The sequence below is a fragment of the Amaranthus tricolor genome, chromosome 14 (assembly GCF_026212465.1).
Source record: "Amaranthus tricolor cultivar Red isolate AtriRed21 chromosome 14, ASM2621246v1, whole genome shotgun sequence".
NCBI lineage: Eukaryota > Viridiplantae > Streptophyta > Magnoliopsida > Caryophyllales > Amaranthaceae > Amaranthus > Amaranthus tricolor.
The window spans coordinates 3,655,737-3,678,501 of NC_080060.1; the positions used below are offsets into that span (position 1 = coordinate 3,655,737).

The 22,765-nt window shown below is 30.3% G+C and overlaps 1 protein-coding gene across 1 annotated transcript; it reads left to right on the plus strand.

The window, feature by feature from the left end:
* Positions 1 to 16,580: 16,580 nt before the first annotated feature.
* On the plus strand, positions 16,581 to 17,152 carry LOC130799808 (mini zinc finger protein 3-like). The gene has a single exon (XM_057663048.1). The coding sequence runs from the start codon at positions 16,800 to 16,802 to the stop codon at positions 17,055 to 17,057; it is 258 nt and encodes an 85-aa protein (XP_057519031.1). The 5' UTR covers positions 16,581 to 16,799; the 3' UTR covers positions 17,058 to 17,152.
* Positions 17,153 to 22,765: the final 5,613 nt, after the last annotated feature.

Consider the following 22,765-nt stretch of genomic DNA (forward strand, 5'->3'; position numbering starts at 1 on the left):
GGATATTTCGATCTTTTGGCCTCATAATCCGGATCGTACCTTCTAGGGGGTACACCTCGAGTTGAGCGAGGTGGGAGTATGTACCCCTGGGATTCACCTGTCTGCTCTTCCCCTGTTTCCTCATTCTTATCAGCAATATCAACAGTCTCAGCATCAACAATCTCAGTATCACATATCTTATCTTGCTCAAGTAAAGAACTAACCTGATGTTCAGACACAACTGGATGTGGTATGGGTTGTATGAATTGAAAAGACAGTTCGGTAGCATTGCCTAATTGCTCTTGTGGGTCTGGGTTCAACATCCATGGACTAGCTAACCATCTGAGATCGTCATTTTTCATCTCCCCCTGACATCGAGGATGGGCGTAGTAGTATTCGGATTCAGAGAAATCACAATCCATCGTAGTGTACATTCGTTGAGTTTTTGGATCATAACACCTATACCCCTTCTGGTTTCTTCCATATCCCAAGAAAACACACTTAATTGCCCGTGATTCTAGTTTACTTCGTATCCGTTTTGGACAATGAACATAGACGGTGCACCCAAAGATCCGAGGAGGTAAGGAATGTGAGGAAGGTATGGGAAGGTAGGTTTGAAGGGATTCTAAAGGTGTTTTATAGTTTAAGGCTTTTGTGGGAAGACGGTTAGTGAGGTAGGTAGCAGTGGAGATAGCATCGGGCCAATGAGTGGTAGGGATATGGGATTCAAGCATTATGGCACGGGTAATTTCTAGTAGGGTTCTGTTTTTCCGTTCAGCTACACCATTTTGTTGAGGTGTATCTGGACACGAAGTTTGATGGATAATGCCTTTACTAGCAAGGAATTTGTGCATTTCAGTATTAACATATTCACGGCCATTATCTGTTCGTAAGGTACGGATTTGGGTTTGGAATTGGGTGCATATCATGTGATAAAAATCAACAAACACTGCAAACACCTCAGATTTGTGTTTAAGAAAGTAGATCCAGCTCATTCTAGTACAGTCATCAATAAACACAATATAATAAAAAAAACCATGCATTCCACAAACAGGTGCGGGTCCCCAAACATCAGAATGAACAATCATAAATGGTAAGCTAGATCTATTCAAACTACTAGGATATGAGTGTTTATGACTCTTTGCCAAAATACATGTCTCGCACTTAAAGTCCAAATTTGATCTAGCTAAAGTGGGAAAAAGTTTCTTGAGATACCCTACAGATGGATGTCCAAGTCTACGATGCCAAGTCCACAGTTGCTTCCCCCGTGACCCATGAGCAAGAACTGCGTTGCCTTTTTGAACCGTCTCTTCCAAGTAGTACAGACCATCTTTTTCAATACCACGCCCAATAATCTTGCCTGTCTGAACATCCTGCACAACACAAGAACCAGATTTTATAAGCACAGTGCAATTGAGTTCCTTTGTAAGGTGACTAACGGACAATAGTTTATGTGAAAGGTTAGGAACAAAAAGACAATTATTCAATGTTAAATTTTTTGACACGGTAATAGCTCCAGCACCCATGACTTTAATTTCTTCCCCATTAGCAGTTTTAATGAGATTTTTTTTTGGTCGGACATGATTAAAAAAGTCATTTTTATCATACGACATTGTGTCCGTAGCTCCGCAATCAAGGATCCATTCGTTAACAGGGTTGTTTTTATTTACACAAGAGAAAACAAAAGGACGAGAGGGAGCCACGTCTCTCCTCTCTTTTTCATTGAAAAGCGTGTGACCCTCATTTGAAGGGCCACATTTTCCTTCATTTGAAGGGTCACCTTCCCATTTCTGACTCTGCGTCTCCCTTTCTCCTTCATCTTCCTTTGCTTTTCTGACCATGGCCGCCATACCTCCGTCTGATTTAACGCTTGAAACGGCTGCTGCTCTTCCAGATCTTGACTGATCGGAGAATGGGCCGGCCATTTTTGCTCCCTTTTTTTTCGTGTCTGGCATGATTATGGTGTCTTTTGACTCCATTCTTTCTTTTTCAGGTAAGGTTTAGTATTCCGGTAGACGATGAAGCCGCTTAGACGATTTCTACCTCAGAAACGTCTTGGCTCTGATACCATAATTAAGGGAATAAACCAATTTACGGGTTTGAATTTCTGTGTTTATTTATTTATTCCAATATACATTGTATCATATTTATACAAGAAAAGCTTCCTAAAAAAATGAGAATATACAGAATATTTTGTGCCCTAAATATGTATGGAATATTGGAGAAATATTCTGGTTGCCTTGACAGATTTATTCTTTTCCTCAAATAGATTATTCTAACACGAGGAATTTAATACTTTGACTTTTTGACTTTTTTTATTCTACAAAAATTCTTCCATGATATTAATTCAGATGATGCTAAATGCAACCTGCATTTCTTCATATTCCCACAATTAATTCATAGAAGTATTTCATAATGCCCATCATGTACACTACTCCCTCGATTATTGCAAATCATATGGAAAATTTATTGTTCTCTCTATTTCATTTTGCTTGTATAATTTATAATAGAATTTTGTATTTTATCTATGTGATTTAATATAATTTTTAGTTTGAAAATATAAAAATTTAATTATATTTTTATTTGAAAGTAAAAATAATTATATGAATATTAATTGTTTTTTAATTTCTAGATTAGATTCTCTTAAAAAATTAAAATCATTAATTATAAATAAAATTTGTTAATTTTTATGTACAGCCTTAAGAGCTGTAATTATCATAACCCTTCAATTTTTTATATATTTTTGTAAGTTATTTTTAATTTATTTATTTAACTAGTTTTAAAATAATAGTCGAATTGATTCAAATATAAATTTGATTTATTTTAATTTTTTAAATACTAAATTTAAATCAATTTTATATTTTCAAATGAATTTTTTGTTCTCAAATATTGCATTAGCTCATTTACAAATTATTATGAAAGACGGTCTCTTCAAAAGACATATTAAATATATGAGCTATATAATCCAATTAATACAAATAAAAATAAAATAAAAATAAAATTTTTTTGAAAAAATCATCTCTTTAACAAACAGCCTCTCCCAAACTCATTTTATTAAGTAATGAATGAAATATTTGTTATGAGACTCAGCTAAGCAAATCTCTTTCTGAGTATTGCGTACTTCCAAATTGTCACCACCCATTTCTTATTGGATATTAATTCTTTATTCATCTCTCTTTATTCTCATAATTTCTTACATCTCTTTCTACCAATTAATTAATACTCTAATATTTTTTTCATTTGAAATATTTAATCTTAAAGAGAAAAAAATTTAATTAATATTTCTGATACATATTTAGAAAATAAAATAAATCCGTATTTTTCAATGTTACAATTGAAAGGAAGGAAATACATGCATCGGCAATTCTAGTGCAGCAAGGGATAGCAAGCGCTACCCCTACTTTTGGGCGGAAAAAATTATATTGAATGAGCAATAAAAGATTGGTAATTAACCCAGTTGGTAAGGCCTCTTTTACATCTTCTAAAGGTCCAAGATTTTACAACTTACATGTATAAATTTGTTAATTTTTGATTCAAATATTTTTATCTTTTGCACCCATGAGTCGTTCTTTTTATCATGTATTTGATATATATTTTTTTTAAAGTAGTCATCATCATATCCTGTGTATCCCGTCTATAGAAAATTATAGACAGGTCTAGGGAGAGAAAGACGACAGTAACTCATACCTATAAAGGAGAGCGCGGCAAAGAGTCCCCTGACTTGAGAAAGATTATTGTATGAAGTATAACATTTTACGCTTGCCCTCCTTCGAAATCCTAAATTCACTACTATAATTACATGTAATAGTATTTCTTAGGCCATTTTTGGATTGGGTGTAAATATTTAAGGGGTGAAAAAAATCAAAGTAAAAAAATGAAGTTGATAAATGAGAAATTAGTGAAATTTAATTATTGTAGAGGTGGAAGAATGATTGCAAAATAATGAAAAATGAAGGAATCTCTCAATTTTATGGGGTAAATATTTATCCTATGAAAGGATGGGGGATTGTATTACCTCCATAATAGGGGAAATCATCTTTTTCCTTCATTATTTTTATTTTATGCTCATTTTACCTTCTTCACAACTAGCTCAACTACTTCAAATGCATCTCTATGTGCTTTTATTTCATTAGTTTGACTTTATTTCTCCTCTTAATTATTTACATCCAATCTAAGCAAGCCCTTAATGGATTTTTGTTTACAAGCTTCTTGAGTTGACATTTAGCCCATTCAAATGGACAATTCCCTATGTTGGTGCCTTAGATATTTTTGGGCCCGAACGAAATAGCAAATTAAGGTCTTTTTCCTTTACAATTTATCACCTAGCTATATGGATCCTTTTACACCTATTAATTTTGGTTTTTGATATGAAACCCTAGGTTATAGCCCCTTTTGCTCACCTTTAGGGCCGACCCTGTGTTGGTCTAGTATAAGTACATAGGTATAGAAATCTAGTTATTAGATAACAAAGAGCAAATGCAAGATTAAATAAAAAAGCAATGATTTAGGCTTGAAGACTCGGTGAGATCAAGGTCGATGGATCATCCAGCGCGACATTCAAGCTCTAAATAAAGAGCAAATGCCGAAGGCTCAACGACCCATCGACCTCAAGCTTGGTGGATTGTCAACCACACTATGTGTAACACTGAGTATTTGTATCTATGTGTGAAAGTCTGGTTTTTGTTTGGATTCGATATAAATTCAAATCAAATTGAATAAATTTTGATTTTGATATTTTCAGTCTAAATCCAAATCATAATATTTATAATTCAAATTGAATCAAACCGAATTTTAAAATACCAATCCAAATTGAACCGAATAGACCGAATTGCACCGAAAATCAAATTTGCATGTATTGTTTCAAAATTATTCTTTCTAAAGCTCCTAAATAGATTTTAATAATTTTAGAGTTTTTTAATTTGAACGAGTAAAAAACATTTAACAAAAAGCTAAAAATAAGGGCAAAAATTCAAACAAATCAAATGGAAGATAAACATTTCGGTTTTTTTGAACCCTAAACCGAGTCCAAACCAAACACCGAATTATAATTAAAATTCAGTCCAAACTAAACGAAATTTAAAATATAGTCAAACCAAATTACTTATTCGATTTGGTTTGGTTCGGTGTTGTTTTTTCACCAAATTACTTACACCCCTACATGTATCTGGTTATCTGTTTGGTCAATATTTCAATAATCAAGACTAAATATTACGGATTAAGTATAAGACGGTTGAAAAGTTTATTTTGACCCAAATTATTTATAAAATCGGTTTGAAAAACTCAAACTCAAACTCAATTCACTTCCAATATTAAACTCAATTTTCAATTTTTGTCTTGAAACTTTTGATTACTCTATTAAAACTTCGATCATTTAACTCTTTTGGCCTAAATATAACCTTGTCTCCAATTATGATAAGGTGTACATACCACTTATATTGGAATTTTTTAGTCAAAAGTAGCACAAAATATTAAACTGCTCCATATCTAGTGCATATGTATGCATGGAGCTCAAATAACATATACAATAGGTGTTTTAATTAACTAGAATCCTTGAACCAAATCAACTCTGAAAATCATATATAAAGGCCTCGAAAAACGAAGAATATAAAATTAAATTAAAAATTGTCAGTTATACACCTAAATTGCCTTAATCCATGGCCCATGCATACAAAATTAATGCCAAATGGTGATCTTGAATTTTCCTACATGTTGATGCAAGATCCATGACGTTATCTCATATGAGACTTTTCTGCACATCATCTGCACGGCTGCACCTATTACAGAAATTTGGTACAACCACATGACAACGGATCTAATTTAGCTAGGTTTAGGTGAACTCGAATTGAAATTTGTTTTCTGAGAGATGATAATCAAAATTCGGATCTGAATCTATGGGTCTAAATTTCTAGTGCCCAAATTCGTATTTAAGGATCTCAAGGATTATGGTCCTGATAGGAGCCTAAAACAAGCCTATGCTTATTTTCACGACTTTAATTGAATTTTACTTTGTAATGCTGGCCTGTTAAGAAATCACTTGAAAGAAAGATAAAAATAGCAGAGATATGAATGTTGAGATGGATGTGCAATCATACAAGGATGAATATGATTAGGAATTAGGTTATGAATGATGTCTATGGGTTGCACTCCCTCTGTAAAGATGAGTGAAGGTAGATTGAAATGGTTTAACCATGTGTAAAGAAAGAACAACGTTCAACTAGATTTACGAATTTAAGTCCAAATGACCCATCCTATTTATATGCACATCAGATCCAACGGGTCTCAAAATACAAGACCCTAACTTGTTAAAATGGATCTGGTCCACGGGTTCAAGTTGAGCTGAGAATCTATTGCTATTCCTAATCCCACCTAATATCATTCGTTTGATGTTTGCATTCCAAGCATATAGATATTCTAAAGTCCATGCTAAATTAAAGAAGTATGATCATCAAGAAGCGCCACTTCTAAGTTATTACTAGTTACTACAACCTAAAGTAATTTTCTATACTTCGCCTCTCAAAGGTTTGAATTGAAATGTTGTTCTTTGTTTGGGGTGGTGTATAAATACACAATCATTTTTAAGATAGTGTTTTTAAACCTAAAAACAAATATTAAATAAGTATATGAAATTTTAGTTAATGTATATTATTGATTTTTTAAACTTCAAAAATGTAGGAGGCATTACAATTAAGTCTCTTGTATTAAAATCAATTTGTTCTTTATTATAGGGGTCCGCTTATGTAGATAAACTTTAGTTCGTATTAAATCGTGCAAGTGGCGATGGCTATACACAAGTTGACTACAAATCCATTAAAAAAAAAGTCAAAAATCAAAATATGAGGTCTTCAGTTTTATAACCGAGTAGAATTCGAACGCAAAAAAATGTGAATAGGATCGTTCGCAACTAATCCCAATAAATTTGTTAATGGATTTGCATATATGACCTATATAAGAAGTTTATGAGTTTCCATCCTAAAGTCATTTAGTAATTTATATTAACATTTTTTTAGTTTTTCGATGTAGGTTACTTTTCAAAGAACCGAACATCATTAGATTAAAATTATTAATTTTGGTACAATGATGAATTTGTTATTGGACTTGTGCACAAGACCCAAATAAGAGAACTGTTGACTGTATACGAAGTTGATAATATTCCGTCCTAAAACCTATGGATAATAAGAGGTGAAAATAATTTGCCAAGATCGATATGAGACTAAGAACTTTGATGAACAATATTATTAACAATGAACTAAACAATGTTTGATAATGTAAAACTTGCAAAGAGACATAAAGATTTAAGGAGGTTCACCCAATGATGGCTACGCCCTCTGTCGTGTGTAGTTTCTTGTTTATATTATATCAAAGGAGTATAAAACACTCTTACAAATGAAGTATTACAATTGAGTAAGAGATAAAATCAAAAGGCTATGTGTTTGGCTTAGGGGTTGTATTTGATAGTCCTTGAGTGAGTATGAGAACTCTATTTATAGTACTAAGTACATTCAATGATAATTGCTCACTTAATACATGCTTAATGTTGAATAATGAATGATATGAAACAGCTCCAAGAACTTGAAAGGTCAAAAATAGCATCCTAGGCGTATCAGAGGAACCGCTCGATCGAGCGAGCTACAGACAGCTTTTGGATACATTATATTTGTCCGCTCAACCAACTCAAGAGCTCGCTCGGTCAAGCAAGCTGGTTGAGCGACCTTCAGACTTCTTATGTCAGTTTCTGCTCGAGCAAAGCAACTTCCAAGACCTTTTGCATTTCTTCATTAATCACCATTAACACCAATAATTCCTATGAATACTTCACCTCAATAAATCATACTTAAACACTACAATCATTAAGTTACCAACTTAAACACTCACATTAACATACTTATTGGATTCCATCCCAAGAGTCACACATGAATGCACACATCAATTGTGCACTCAAGTCACACCATTTATGATACCATTCAGAACAAGAGGAATGATTCATCAAACTGATTAACCTTTCTCTAAATATTTGATGTGGACCATACCTGAATCACCAATAAAAACACAATATCTAAAAGAGGGACTTATGCATGTTAGGACACACATCCCAATAAAATCACATATATAGGAAAGTGTACCCGTGGGAGGGGTTGAAGAAAATACTTGCCACCAGTTCAAGTGTGCCTCTGATGTACAAGAAATCATGCTTGATAGCATGAAAATGAAATTCACTTCGATCATGCCTAAACAAAAGATATGTTGCTACATCGTCGGATCTAGTGATACTAACATATTGTAGAGCTCTAGCAAGCTGGCTATATGTAGTCAGATCAACAATTAGTTTTTCACTATTAGCACTATGTTAATTGTTAGAAGTATTCACGGATACAGTGTAATAGAAAAATAAGAAAATTGTTGTAAGTAGAGGTGTTCATTTGGATCAGCGGATTTATTTCGGGTTATGTGTTTTGGATCGGTTTGAAATCGGATTTTATTTCCACGTTGTTTTTTTATATAATTGTAAATCATTTTTGAAATCCGGTCAAATTGGATTTGGCGATACAGTTGGATAATTTTCGAATCATCGAGTTTATTTTGAACACTATCTCTAATAGTAAGCATAATATTTTTGACTTTATCTTAAAAGAGTAAAATATGAGAAACAAGAAACATTAGTTTACTTTATATTTTTAACTTCTTGATTAAAATTTTGACTCTAGAGGTTTAAGTTGAGATGAAGTACAATTTAGTTATATATCTTTATTTCACTAAGCGTTTGATAGCTAGATGGTAGCGTGATGTTGTACTTGGTATTTGTTTAGAATATAGGCTAAGTGCAAGTTATTCAAGGGTGTATAAGCTTAAGATTAATTATAATGATAAAGAGGTGTAATTCTAGGCGTAGAGTAGCTATTAATAGTGAACTTTGTAAACAAGCAAATTGTTTTGTTTCATTTTAATAACGTTGAACTCAAGTTCCGACAACTTAAGTTTTTAGACATCTGACATGCAAATTCGTAAAACTATCATACATTAATTTATTCACCCCTTGCGTTATGTTCTTACATTCTTCATAATGATTCTTTAGTACACAATAAATCTCTAAATGCGAATACATAAAGCTATAACTTATATTGTAACAACGGACTCATAATACCTACTATGTCTAATGTATGGCAGTCTGGGCATGGACTCTCAACAGCCCGAAGTCTGTATCTTGCAACGTGCATCTGCCCAGCAGCTGGGGTTCAACCGTTCAATCCAGCTGTAATCATCCGCACAGTCAATGATATAGCAACAGTGTGTTTTACAACATGTATACATACCCTTCTTATACTGTCGGGTTCTTAACCCACAAGCGCACATGACACTTATATGTTGTCTAGCTTTTCTTCCAACTCACACACAACGTTCATCCGCTTGATTGTTTGATTATGTTTGTCATTCAACTCGCACCTCATTTCCTATTTATTAAGCTTTGTATGACTTCTCAAATTTCTTCTAGTAATTGGGTACATTTGCTATTGTACTTCATTCAACTATTGTCTATTGGTCACATTCAAGAAGAATGTGTGATAAACTCGATAATAAATTCTCCAACTGTAATTTTTGAAGATAATACCGATTGTATTGAACAAGTTAGTGAAGGTTTCATAAAAGAGGATAGAACCAAACACATAGCATCAAAACTTTTCTTTGCACATGACCTCCAGAAATATAATATAGTATAAGTCAAACAAATTCAATCAGTGAAAATCTTGCAGATTTGTTCACAAAGTCCCTTCCATCAAAGAGATTCGAGCAACTTGTATATAAAATTAGAATGTGTCATCTACGAGATATCTGTTGAACTCAGGGGGAGAATCATACTCACTGCACTCTTTTTCCCTTCATTCAGGTTTTTATCCTATTGGGTTTTTCCTGATAAGATTTTTTAACGAGGCAGTATTAAATAGAAATATTGTAATAATATTTTACTCTTTTTTTTACATAATTAGAATGCATTCAAGGGGAGTGTTGAAATATAGTGTGAAAGGTAATTAATGAATATAGTGTGAAGGTAATTAATAAATTTACCCTAATGTGAATGCATTCAATGTAATTATAGATGAACTTGCCTATAAATATGGAAGTTCACCAATGTAAAAAAACACATCAATGAGTAAAAACATCACCATCTTCTAACTTTTACTCATTCTATTTCCTCATTATCTCTCTAAGTTTTAACACATTTACTATTGTACTTCATTCAACTATTGTCTATTGTTACAACAATGGCGGATTCAAAAAAAAAAAAAAAAAAATGATGTCAACTTAACTAAAACAAAATATTTAATTTTGATTCCTAGTCACATATGTTGAAGATAATACACTAACCAACTCATCTAATCGAGATATATTTACACATAATATTTGATTTTATATTGAATTTAAGTGATTTCAACTAACTTTAGTGACATTATGTTAAATCCACCCCCAATTATTGGTGTTAGGCGATACATTTATAGGGTGCAAGTGGACCAGCTCTTTAAGAATGAACAAGATGTACGTCTATATTGTCTTTGTGTATGTTGACTTGCTTGATGAGGTCTACGTAAATCCTCTCATATGCCATGAAACAGTCCTCTATGAGTTGGGGCAATATATATTTTGCAGCACAATGTGAAATTTTCTTTTAAAGATCTGCAACAACTACGTACTTCCGCTTTTTCAGTCAATTGCCAGCTGCATATTGCAGGATTGAGCACATTAATTCCACTCGTTGTTTAAGTCAAACAAATTCAATCAGTGAAAATCTTGCAGATTTGTTCACAAAGTCCCTTCCATCAAAGAGATTCGAGCAACTTGTATATAAAATTAGAATGTGTCATCTACGAGATATCTGTTGAACTCAGGGGGAGAATCATACTCACTGCACTCTTTTTCCCTTCATTCAGGTTTTTATCCTATTGGATTTTTCCTGATAAGATTTTTTAACGAGGCAGTATTAAATAGAAATATTGTAATAATATTTTACTCTTTTTTTTACATAATTAGAATGCATTCAAGGGGAGTGTTGAAATATAGTGTGAAAGGTAATTAATGAATATAGTGTGAAGGTAATTAATGAATTTACCTTAATGTGAATGCATTCAATGTAATTATAGATGAACTTGCCTATAAATATGGAAGTTCACCAATGTAAAAAAACACATCAATGAGTAAAAACATCACCATCTTCTAACTTTTACTCATTCTATTTCCTCATTATCTCTCTAAGTTTTAACACATTTGCTATTGTACTTCATTCAACTATTGTCTATTGTTACAACAATGGCGGATTCAAAAAAATAAAAAAAAAATGATGTCAACTTAACTAAAACAAAATATTTAATTTTGATTCCTAGTCACATATGTTGAAGATAATACACTAACCAACTCATCTAATCGAGATATATTTACACATAATATTTGATTTTATATTGAATTTAAGTAATTTCAACTAACTTTAGTGACATTGTGTTAAATCCACCACTAATTATTGGTGTTAGGCGATACATTTATAGGGTGCAAGTGGACCAGCTCTTTAAGAATGAACAAGATGTACGTCTATATTGTCTTTGTGTATGTTGACTTGCTTGATGAGGTCTACGTAAATCCTCTCATATGCCATGAAACAGTCCTCTATGAGTTGGGGCAATATATATTTTGCAGCACAATGTGAAATTTTCTTTTAAAGATCTGCAACAACTACGTACTTCTGCTTTTTCAGTCAATTGCCAGCTGCATATTGCAGGATTGAGCACATTAATTCCACTCGTTGTTTAAGTCAAACTAGACATAGAATTTAACATACTAGCGAGCCAGTAGCTTTTAGAGTACAAGTCAAAGCAGTTTGAACGAGGCTTTTTTTTTTATACTCCCCCATATTCACCTTAGAAGTCTCATTTTACTTTTTACGGATTTTAAGGAGAGTCAAAAGTGGGACTCTAAGAGTAGGAAAGAGAGTGATATTATGGGTTTTTTAATGTAAGGGAGGAAAATTAGTATGGATAATGGAGGGTATAATTGAAAATAGGATAAAGTTACTAAGGGCATAAAAGTCAAAAACTCATATAAAAAATAGAAATGGGATAATTAAAGTGACTTGACCATAAAAGAAAATGGGACACATAAGCTGAATAGGAGGGAGTATATAATATTATAGATTATATAAGGTATGATGAGGATATATTGCTAGGATATGTTATACAGTTTATTACCATCTTTATATATTTTTTTCTTAAAATCAAATCTTTAAAAAGCCTTAGTTTTCTATATGAGTGTGATTAGTGTGAGTTTGTGACATATTGAATTCTAATTGTTAGAGTGTATAACATATTTTAAGTTTATTAATTATCAGTTTAAACTTTTAATTGAATTGGTTTTTTGACATGGTATTAGAGCTGATGGGACAAGAGGTCACGGGTTCGAAACTCAATCACCCCTCATATAAAGTGAAATATTTAGCGTCAGGTATGATGAAAGTGATTTGTACTGTATCCACACTTTTAGCGCAAAAGGCTCTCATGTGAGAAGACATTAGAGTATATAATTTTTAATTAAGTTATTCGTTTAAATTAATTTTTATAATAATGAGAGTGCTTATACGTAGAAGTATTTTTTGTTAATAATGTGGGATAAGCACGATAGATTAAAAACAAACAATAATTGGTATGAAGTTGGTATATAATTTTTAATAAGCTTGATTGATCATTAAAAACTTGTATAACAGGTTCACGAGTTGAGTGGGGTTGGTGAGAAACATTTAGTGATCTCTACCTATCAACCTCTTTTCTTGTCGATCATATTCTTTCTAACATCTCAAAATCAGGATCTGATATCATAATTAAGAGTGTTGGATAAAATAATTTGTTAAATAATTAAGTTTATTTATGTGCAAACATATGATTAAATAGTTAATTTATCTAACAATAAGCTGTTTCCATCAACGTGTATAATATCAGCTAGTTTAACTTGTTGGAAAATAAATAAACAAATTAATTACGTCTAATAGTTATCAATAGTTTTTCAAACACCCAATAATTTTTAATCATGAGTTTTAAAATGATTTGGGTATAGTTTTTATTTGAATTGAATTTGTATTAAGTAATTATATTTAAATATCTATCAAATATTAGGCAATAAAATCATATAATTCGACCACTTTAAAAAGGAAAGGGGTATTCTCAAAACCTATGGTCGTGACAAGAGGAAAGGATAATTTAGAAAATGAGGAAAAATTAGGGGCCCATAGCCTTTAAATTGCGTTATGATTTATTTGCTCTATAAAAATATAGAGATCGATGGTGGCGGCTAATCATGATGCCTTGTTCATCTAATTCAATAATAAAGTTTTAGTATGTTTTAAAATCATTGGAAGAACATGTAGTCTCAAGTTCTTTGTTGTTTTCTTCTTTGAAAATATTAAAAACATCAAATATGAACCCTATGGTATTAAATATAATAGTTTTATATGTAAACTATAAGAACTTGTTACTTTATGGTATTGCATTGATTTTTAATTTATAGTTGAAAATTAATATTTTTTTTGTCAAAAAAATACTTTTTAAATAGTATTACTTTTCAACCTTAAAAAGCGTTTCATGCGACCGAGCTGTGGTCTAGTCGCGCATTTTGCGCGACGAAGATGATAACGTAATTACCTCAAGTTGTCGTTATCGAATTGAAATTGCTAAGCTTTGAATCTATAAATTTTAACTAATTATTGATTGTTTTTAGAGAGATAAAAATGTTATGGGTGAGATCGAAGTATTTTCTAGAAAATTAAGTCAAAGGACAATTTAGTAATTTTATTTAAAAAAGAGTAACGACAGAATAAAAAGAGCGACAAACTTTAAAAATTAAATTTTTTTTTAAGTAAGATTATGATTTTGATTTTGATTTTCACATAATCCTACCCTTACCTTGCATTACCCTGTAATAAAAAACAATTGCAGGGATGCGCTCATTGAACTGGCCTAGAGGCTTGCTTTACTATTTTTTTTGGAGTATAAGCTTAATTGGTTTACATATTCTTGTATGAGACAGGCTCTATGTGAGACGCGCTTTATACATGGATTAAATAGTAAATTAGTAACATATAAATTAAAGTTATTTTACTGAGAGATGGTCTCTAATAGCTTTAAATAGTTTCGCCAATGAGACTCTTTAATCTTCTTCCGAATCCTTTATAACAAAGCCTAAAAAGGAATAGCAGTCTTACTTAAGACCGTCTCACGGTGAAACGACCTGAAAATAAAAAGCCCATAAGCTAAAAATTTCTAATATTAAACTATTTAATCCAATACAAATATGAGATATATGTCGCAATAATTGAAGGTGACTCGTATTTCTTCTAATAATTACACAATTGAAACAAATCCTAGTGTGGTGTTCCAAACTGTATAGAGGTTAAACTTTATTCATTCTTTCATCCAAGAAAATTTTTGCACAACCTTTGGGATTTTGGTTATTAAACATAGCTACAGGTGTGTTCATAAAATTATTTTTTGTTGGATTTTAGTTCCTATTTTGAAATTTTTCTGATGAAAAAGCTAAAAAATTATCTCTAATAAATAGTTTATAAGCCAGTTATAACGTCAAATTTTAATCTAAAATCAAAAATATATTACATTAAGGAAAAAAAGCTTTTGCATTAATTTTTGAATATTTAATAAACTTTTTAATTAATTATCAAACATCTCCATGGATAAAACAATTAGATTAATTAACAGCTACAAACCAATCAATATTTCCAATTTGTCAAACTAATCTACAATTATAATCATGTTTCATTATCTGAACATTCAATATTTTCTTAACTACTAATAGTCGAACAACTATTTATATGAGAAACCATCTTTATGTGAAACCGTCTTAATATTTGTATTAATTACATCTTATAAAAAATTTTGTGAGTCTAACTATGAGAGAATTTGAAATAATAGACAATGGGTTGTTGACACAGCCCATCTTGATTTCTCCTTCACCTTGGGCCCACATAACATTTTAAAATAAGAAAATTTGAATAAATTAAGATGTTTTAACTACTTAATTTCAAAAATAAGCTTCATAAAAACTTAGTTCCCAAAATAAGCATTCGTACATCCAAACCTAGCCTTGGAGTAAGTCGCTGTTAGTAACAGCGACTTAAAAAATTTATTTATTTATTTATTTATTTATTATTTTTTTTAAGTCGCAACTTAATGCGTTTTAAGTTTCCAGTTCTCAGTTACTTCCTCATTCCAACCTACGAGATTAAGGAGTTGACCAGTTAACTTTAAAGTCGCTGTTACTAACAACGACTTAAGGAGTTGATTGGTCAACTCCCTAAGTCGTTGTTAGTAACAACGACTTAGTGGCTTTTATTTATTTATTTATTTATTTTGTCTTTCGCTGTTAATAACAGCGATTTACTTTAAGGTTAGGTTTGAATGTACGGACGTTTATTTTGGGAATTAAGTTTTCACGAAGCTTATTTTTGAAATTAAATTATTAAACAATCTTATTTTATTCAAATTTTTAGGTGAAAGCCCAACTTTACAGGCTAATCCAATCAACAATGGAAAAGAGTTGTCTAATTTGGAATTATACCCATACTTTAAACAACTCGTGTTGTATAAGGGTATACATAATTAGCCATATTCTCTATGTGCTCCCTCTAACATTGTAAATAATTAATTTAAAGTTATAAATAATTACTTAAAAATTATAAAATAAGATTATTTTAATTTTAAGTGATTACTTTAAAATTATAATTAATTACCTAAAAATAGTAAATATACATTAAAACATTCTAATAAAAATAATTTTTAAGAATGTCTTGTAATTCCAAAATTTCTTGTTCCACATATTAGTATACGTAGGGTACCCACAAACTTCATTTTCTTACCCTTTTTTATTATTATTATTATTATATCCCAATTTTATATTATTGGGGAGTTGAATACATCATTTCCTCTTATCTAGGGTTTTTTTTATTAACCATGAAAAGATGTATATGGTTCCCCTCTATCGTATACCATTTTTTCATTGAGCCCACAACATATTTTAATTCCTTATTTGCTTATAGTTTTCTACCCTCTTTATTCACTCCTTAGCTTGAATCTCCATCGTTGATTTGAAGATCATATGATCTGGTTTGTCCTAATGCTGTAAATCAGATCATACAGGATTGTTTTCTCTTCAGGAAATTAATTAATCAAAAAGGAAAGTATTTATGAGGAAAACAAAGGTATATAGCTAATACATACAAATTTAGCCTCATATTTGTTTTTAACATATTTACCAATCAATCTTATTTTGTATTTTATCAACCGCTTTCCTGAGAGACGTTTTTTAAGTTCAGCCCATTAAAATACTCTATATTTTCTTTTATGAGTCGATCTAATTAGAAATAGTCTCTCATAAAAACCGTCTCTTACAAAAATTTGTCTATTATAAGTTAAGTGAAATCTAGAATATTTTGTCTCCATGTAAATGAAAATAGTGGATTGACAAGTGTATAGAATCAAGTGAGACATTAAATTAGAATATTCATTTCAAATTTGCTATAAATATTCAACTTAGGGTTATACCTAGCTAGGGTTTCTTATCAATCTTACAAAATCTTTCTTCTCTTCTACTTTTTGTACCCTATATATATTTCCATTTTTGCGTGGTGTATAAATAGCTAAATTCAAATTGTTTCTTCCTTTTTTATATTTATTGTATTTTTTGTGTGGTTGCAGACTTTTCATACAGTATTATTATAGGGGTGTAATTCTCACCAATTGCAGTAAAATTTAACTATATTCAACCATTAAAAATACAAATTGATGAAGAAGAGGCAAGTAGTGGTGAAAAGAGATGAAGGATCGCGAACAATCAACAATAACTCTACAACAAATGAGTATTGGGAGTGTCAGAAAAATCATGCGGCAAGCATCGGAGGTTATGCCGTAGATGGGTGCAGGGAATTCATGGCGATGGGTGCGGAAGGTACAAGCAATGCCCTTGTTTGTGCGGCTTGTGGGTGCCATAGAAATTTCCATAGGAAACAGGCTCATGCTGAAGTAGTTTGTGAGATCTCTTAATTATTAATCATAGTTCTTGATCATTATGATTACAAATTTACAATCAATTTGAGGTATGTATAATTAGGGAATTTTAGAGATTTGGGGTAAAATTGATCATATTACTCTGGTCCACTTTGGAGGGGTACATATTTGAATTATTCATTTCTTTTCTCATTCGGATCTTGTTTTCGAGCGGAATATTGAATTGATGATGATAAAATTTTTAATTGGGATTTTACAAAATGATATAGAAATTGATTATATATATATATATATATATATATATTACTGATTTATATATATATATATATATATATATATATATATATATATATATGTATATATATATATATATATATTTTGTTATTATTGCAAACAAAGGATGTGGAATGTAGAAGATTTTCTCATACTTCAGCTGTCATCTTTTGTTTATTGTTTTTCCCTTTAAAAGAGGACATTTTAAAAGACGTAGATAGTGAAGATAAAAATTTACAATGAGTTGCAAATAATCTCCCTTAAATTGGTAAATTTAATTTGATTATGTTTGTATTTTCTTTTTTTGTACCCTTTTTTAGATTGATTTGATTTGTTTTGAATTTGAAATATTTTCACACTTATTCTCCCTTTTTTTTAGAGACTATCCAATTAACTTGAAATTGAACTCATATAGGATTGAAATTATTTGTTTATTTAATAGGTTAGATTAATTAAGAATAAAATTTTAAACCTGAATATTTAATCAAGTTAATTTTCTTTGAAATTCATTTACCAAAAATAAAAACTCATATACTTAAGTTTAAGAACTAAAGAATTCATTAGATGTTGTCAATGGACTCTAAATGAAAACATAAAACTCTAATATATATTTATCTTTGGAAAGAGGTTTGATAGATCTTATGGTGTACTTTGTTTCACATTATATCGGTTACTGATCTTTGAAATATTTCATATTTAGATAGCAAAATTTTAAATAATATTTTTCATGAATATAAAAAGATAAAATATATTTATGTGAGATTTTGCATTCATTTTAATGTATGAAATTTTAATATATATTTTTATAAGTTTATTTATTTATATGTATTAAGACTCAAATTATAATTAAAAATATAAAAAAATAAAATGCAACCAATATTAAAAAATGAAGGAACCAATAAGCATTTAATTTCCCAAAGCCAAAAAAAAAACTCAAAGTTGGATTAACTATACCTCTTGTTCAAAATTCTCTGGCCAGTTTAATCCTCTACCAACTAAATAATTAAATCACTCAAACAATAAAATAGGTCACATTATAACTTTATTTTGTAGTAGCTAGGGATGAGGTGGTAAGGAAAAAAATTGGTGGTGGTTTCTTGAGATATGTCCACATGTTAATTTGTTTTGGCTTTTGTAGTCTTATTATTTATAATTGAAATTATTTTTTTTTATTTTTAAAATTTTTTTTTTAAAAAAATGAGCAAGATTTATTAATGAATAAAATCAAATTGAACAAGATAGTGATCTAATTGGGTACCTAGCTTCTAGCCACTCCTCATGACACAAACTAATAACCATTGTTTCCTAAAACAACATTCGATTGGAAATGGAGAATGGGAATGAGAACACGGAATGCAATCTAGATTGACTCGGAAACGATTGGGTACGAGATATATTATGTATAAAATGTATAATCGAAAACAATATTAAATTAAAATGATTTTTTTGCTTTAAGAAATTATTTTCAAGTGGAATTCTCTTAGATTTCTAGATTTCATCTCATTTTTTTTATCCTTTCTTTAATTCTTCTAAAACCGGCACGTCACCTTTAGTGATTCGGGTCGTGTTTCGTGGTGCATGATTGGGGACGGACATTCCCGGATCGCAGAACGTGGCTACGTTCCACGTTCCATGTAATTATACTAATAACAATAGCCTATATGGCAAGCCCGGTGTTCACTCGGACCGGGTTGTTGTGTCGATTTTAGATCAAATGTTTCAGGTCGGTTCAAAATCAGATCTTGTGTCTATATCAATTTTAAAATTTATTTTGAAGTCGGATTAAGTTCGAATCGATTACAAAAACTGATAAATATCAAATTTTCGGATCTATTTTAAACAGCTCTAGGCAATGAAATTAGATTCTCTAAAACAAAATGAATAACTTACAGTATTGAGTCTTTTCGCCAAAGCCTAAAAATTCTCTATAAGAATCCGAGAATACAAATATCTTACTCCATTCGCATTCAGTGAATCAATTTCAACTTTTGCATCGCCTTCAAGAATGATATTCCTCCAACCTTGACCCAGCTGCCAGAGCATTCTCCATAAACCACGCACTAGGCTACATGCTTTTAGTTCAAGATTTCATATTATTATTGCTGTTTTCTCAAGTTACCATTCTTCTATTAGTCGTATTATCTAGCATTACGTTAGATTGTCAAAATTTGAACAAATATAGACTTGCATTAATTTAGGTTATAATTGATCAATCATTTTTAAAAATTATAATTGTTGATAGTTTAACGTAAAGATCACATATAAAAGTGTAATATTTTCACGGCCATTCCTGAGGTAGGTAAGGAGTGCCACTGTTCAAGGCCCATCGTATATAGGAGGCCTAATTTCAGTTATATTTGTGAGTTTATAATAAATATTTTTAGGAAGAAGTCGTGTTTGAGAGAGGAAGAAGAAGATGAATCATGAAGAAAACAATTTATTTGAACATAAAGGGATTCATCTCTATTATTTGTTCACGTACTTATTAAATACCATAATCGATCTTTCATAGAGAGGGCCTTAATCTATTATTTTGCCTAGGGCTTACAAAAGATCAGGAACGACACTGATATATATATATATATATATATATATATATATATATATATATATATATATATATATATATATATATATATATATATATAATGAGCTCAAGCAAAATAATACTCTCTATTTCAAAAAAAAAAGTGTCAAGTACAAATAAGGTGTAAATTAAGAAAAATGAGTGAATATAGTAAAACAAAAAGTACTAATCCATATTTTATGAGAAACTATGAGAAATGTGTGAATAAGATAAAAATGTAATTTAAATGGCTGAATGAGAATCAAAGAAAGAATGTCGAGCTTAGCTACATCTACCAATGTGGATAGTCTACTTGCGTGGAGGTAGCAATTGATGATTAGTTGATAAATAAATAAATTATTCTTTTAATAGATGGTTGGTTAATAATTAGTATCTTAAGCGGATAGTTTACCGAATAACGAGTAAATGAATTTAGTTTGGGAGAGAGGAAGTAATATTTATGGGATTGGCTAAAAAAAATACACTCCTTCGGTCCTCCCAAAAGTTATAGTGGCAATCAACTAATGAAATAATAACGCAAAGATAAATTATGTTTACAAGAAGATGCTTTTCGGAAGAGGAAGAAAAATGAAAGCAAGATGAGACTAAGTCAAATTTACAGTCTTCAAGATGGAAGTGTGTAGATATGAAGGACCTACTTTTAGTCAAATCCACATTATGAATCACATAAAATACCATATCTCATCTGTTCGCATAACCAAATGTTCTGTAAATGCCAATACTTTATCCACATTCTATCAACCAATTTAGAATCTCAACCACAATGTATAAAATTATTTGCTCGTAATGCGATTCAACTTAAATATTATTTGATGCAATAGATGCATCCTCACGAATATTGAATTTTTTACTTGATCTTCATAGGGAAGATGGCATTTGATATTTTATTGATTTGGGTAGGTTAGAGAATTTCTACGGGTAAGAGCATGTAGCCTGTAGGGGGTGATAATTAAACTTGTGTAATTGTGTTACAAAGCTAGTGACGTTCCTGACACTATATGGGCCCTAGGTAAATTGAATGAAATAAACCCTCTTTATAGATAGTCGATTCTGAACTTTAATGAGCGTTTGGCAAAATTACAGACAAATTGAACATATTATAATTATCATAAATGTAGCTTAAGCGTGTCATATACTTCTTAATCGATAAAAGAACAAATAATAAATTTTAAATTTTGTTAAGTATCTACTTCATTAACGAAAATTTCAGATATTAAGCCTTTTCTTGCTCTAGGCCTACCTTGCCTAGGGTCAGGTTCAGCCCTGCACAAAACCCTTCTCATACTAATGAAACAAAGTTTTCAACTACTAAACTAATACATGATTCTTAATATTAATAATTTAATAAAATCGAGCCTAAAAAGATAAAATATTAATTGTGATGATTATTTGATGATAAATTGTCTTTTTAACGATGTGTTTGAGTAATACATTTGATCGTTCAATGTGATACTTAACACAACTTGTACCATAACCCTTTTACTACATTCTCAAAAGTTTGTAAGATCACTTTTTAAAGATGGCAATTATCTTGTCTATATTATTTGGGTATAACATATCTTGTGCAAAGTACAATATATATCATCTTACACATATGGATGGTGACTTAGTTTGGATTAGAGATGGTCATGAGTCGGGTTTGTGTCGAATTCAATTTATTATTTCGAACTCAAACTCGAGTTTCTAGGGCCTGAAAATTTTAAATTCTAGCGCACTATTTTTGATGGATCTAGAGCCCTAAACGGGTCTTAATTAATTATTCATATTTTACTTTTTTATATTTTAAACATTTTATTAGTACTAAAATTAGTCTAATTATGTATATGAGTTTAAATTAAAATCAACATATATAAATAAGTTTATAGATATAAATAAAAAAAGAACGGAAGCTATTAAAAAAAGAAAAATTTATCTAGAATAATTCAATCTTTTATTGATTTTCCTACAATAATTTCAATTTTTGATTAACCATGAATAATCCGTACTTTAGAGTCAGTTAACCAAGATCATTATTATTCCAACGGTGACTGATTTTTGCTGGTTAATCGCCAAAAAAAAAAATCAAAAATCAAAAATATAAAAAAGTAAAAGTTAAAATAAAAAAACAAACTTACTTGATTCTTTTTTGATTTTTAAAATTTTTTTGATTTATTTATAATTTAATTTGTATTTTTTTTTAAAACCAAAATGACTTGTTATATAGGTAAAAGGTACCTAGTGCATTCTTAGCAAACACCCCTTATAATTAAAATTATTCATGGTTAATCAAAAGTTGGAATTATAGTAGGAAAATCAATAAAAAATGTGATTATTCTAAATAATTTTTTCAAAAAAATATTACAAATTAAATATCACAAACAAAAGTTAAAAAATGATGATAAATGATAATGAGAAATGGACTGTATCCCTATTTTATTTGTTTTGAAGTCAATGTTAATGGAGATGATTAGCTAGCTGAAATTCATATCGTTTCTTTTCAAGAACCTAATTGACCCTACCCATGTCTCGTCATTGTTTGCCAATTACTAGAAGCTGCTCAGCTGTAGTGGTATAAAACTTGTTCTACAATACAGAAATATACTCTTTGTCTCTTGGTAATAGTATTATTTGATTAAATTTTTTTATATTTGAGTCAAATAAGTGCTATTCAAAAATTAAAAAAAACGGAGAAAGTAATTTATCTCATAAAATTAGAGATGTTTAAAGTTAACTTGATGATTCGATATTTACCCTATTTTATAATTAAACTCGATTTAACTCGACTTTTAAAATGTATTTATAATTATGTAAAAACTAAAATGGACATAAAACTTAATTTTAAATCATTCCATAAAATTTAATATGAAATCGATCCGATAATCCAGACACTTATTTACGTAACTCT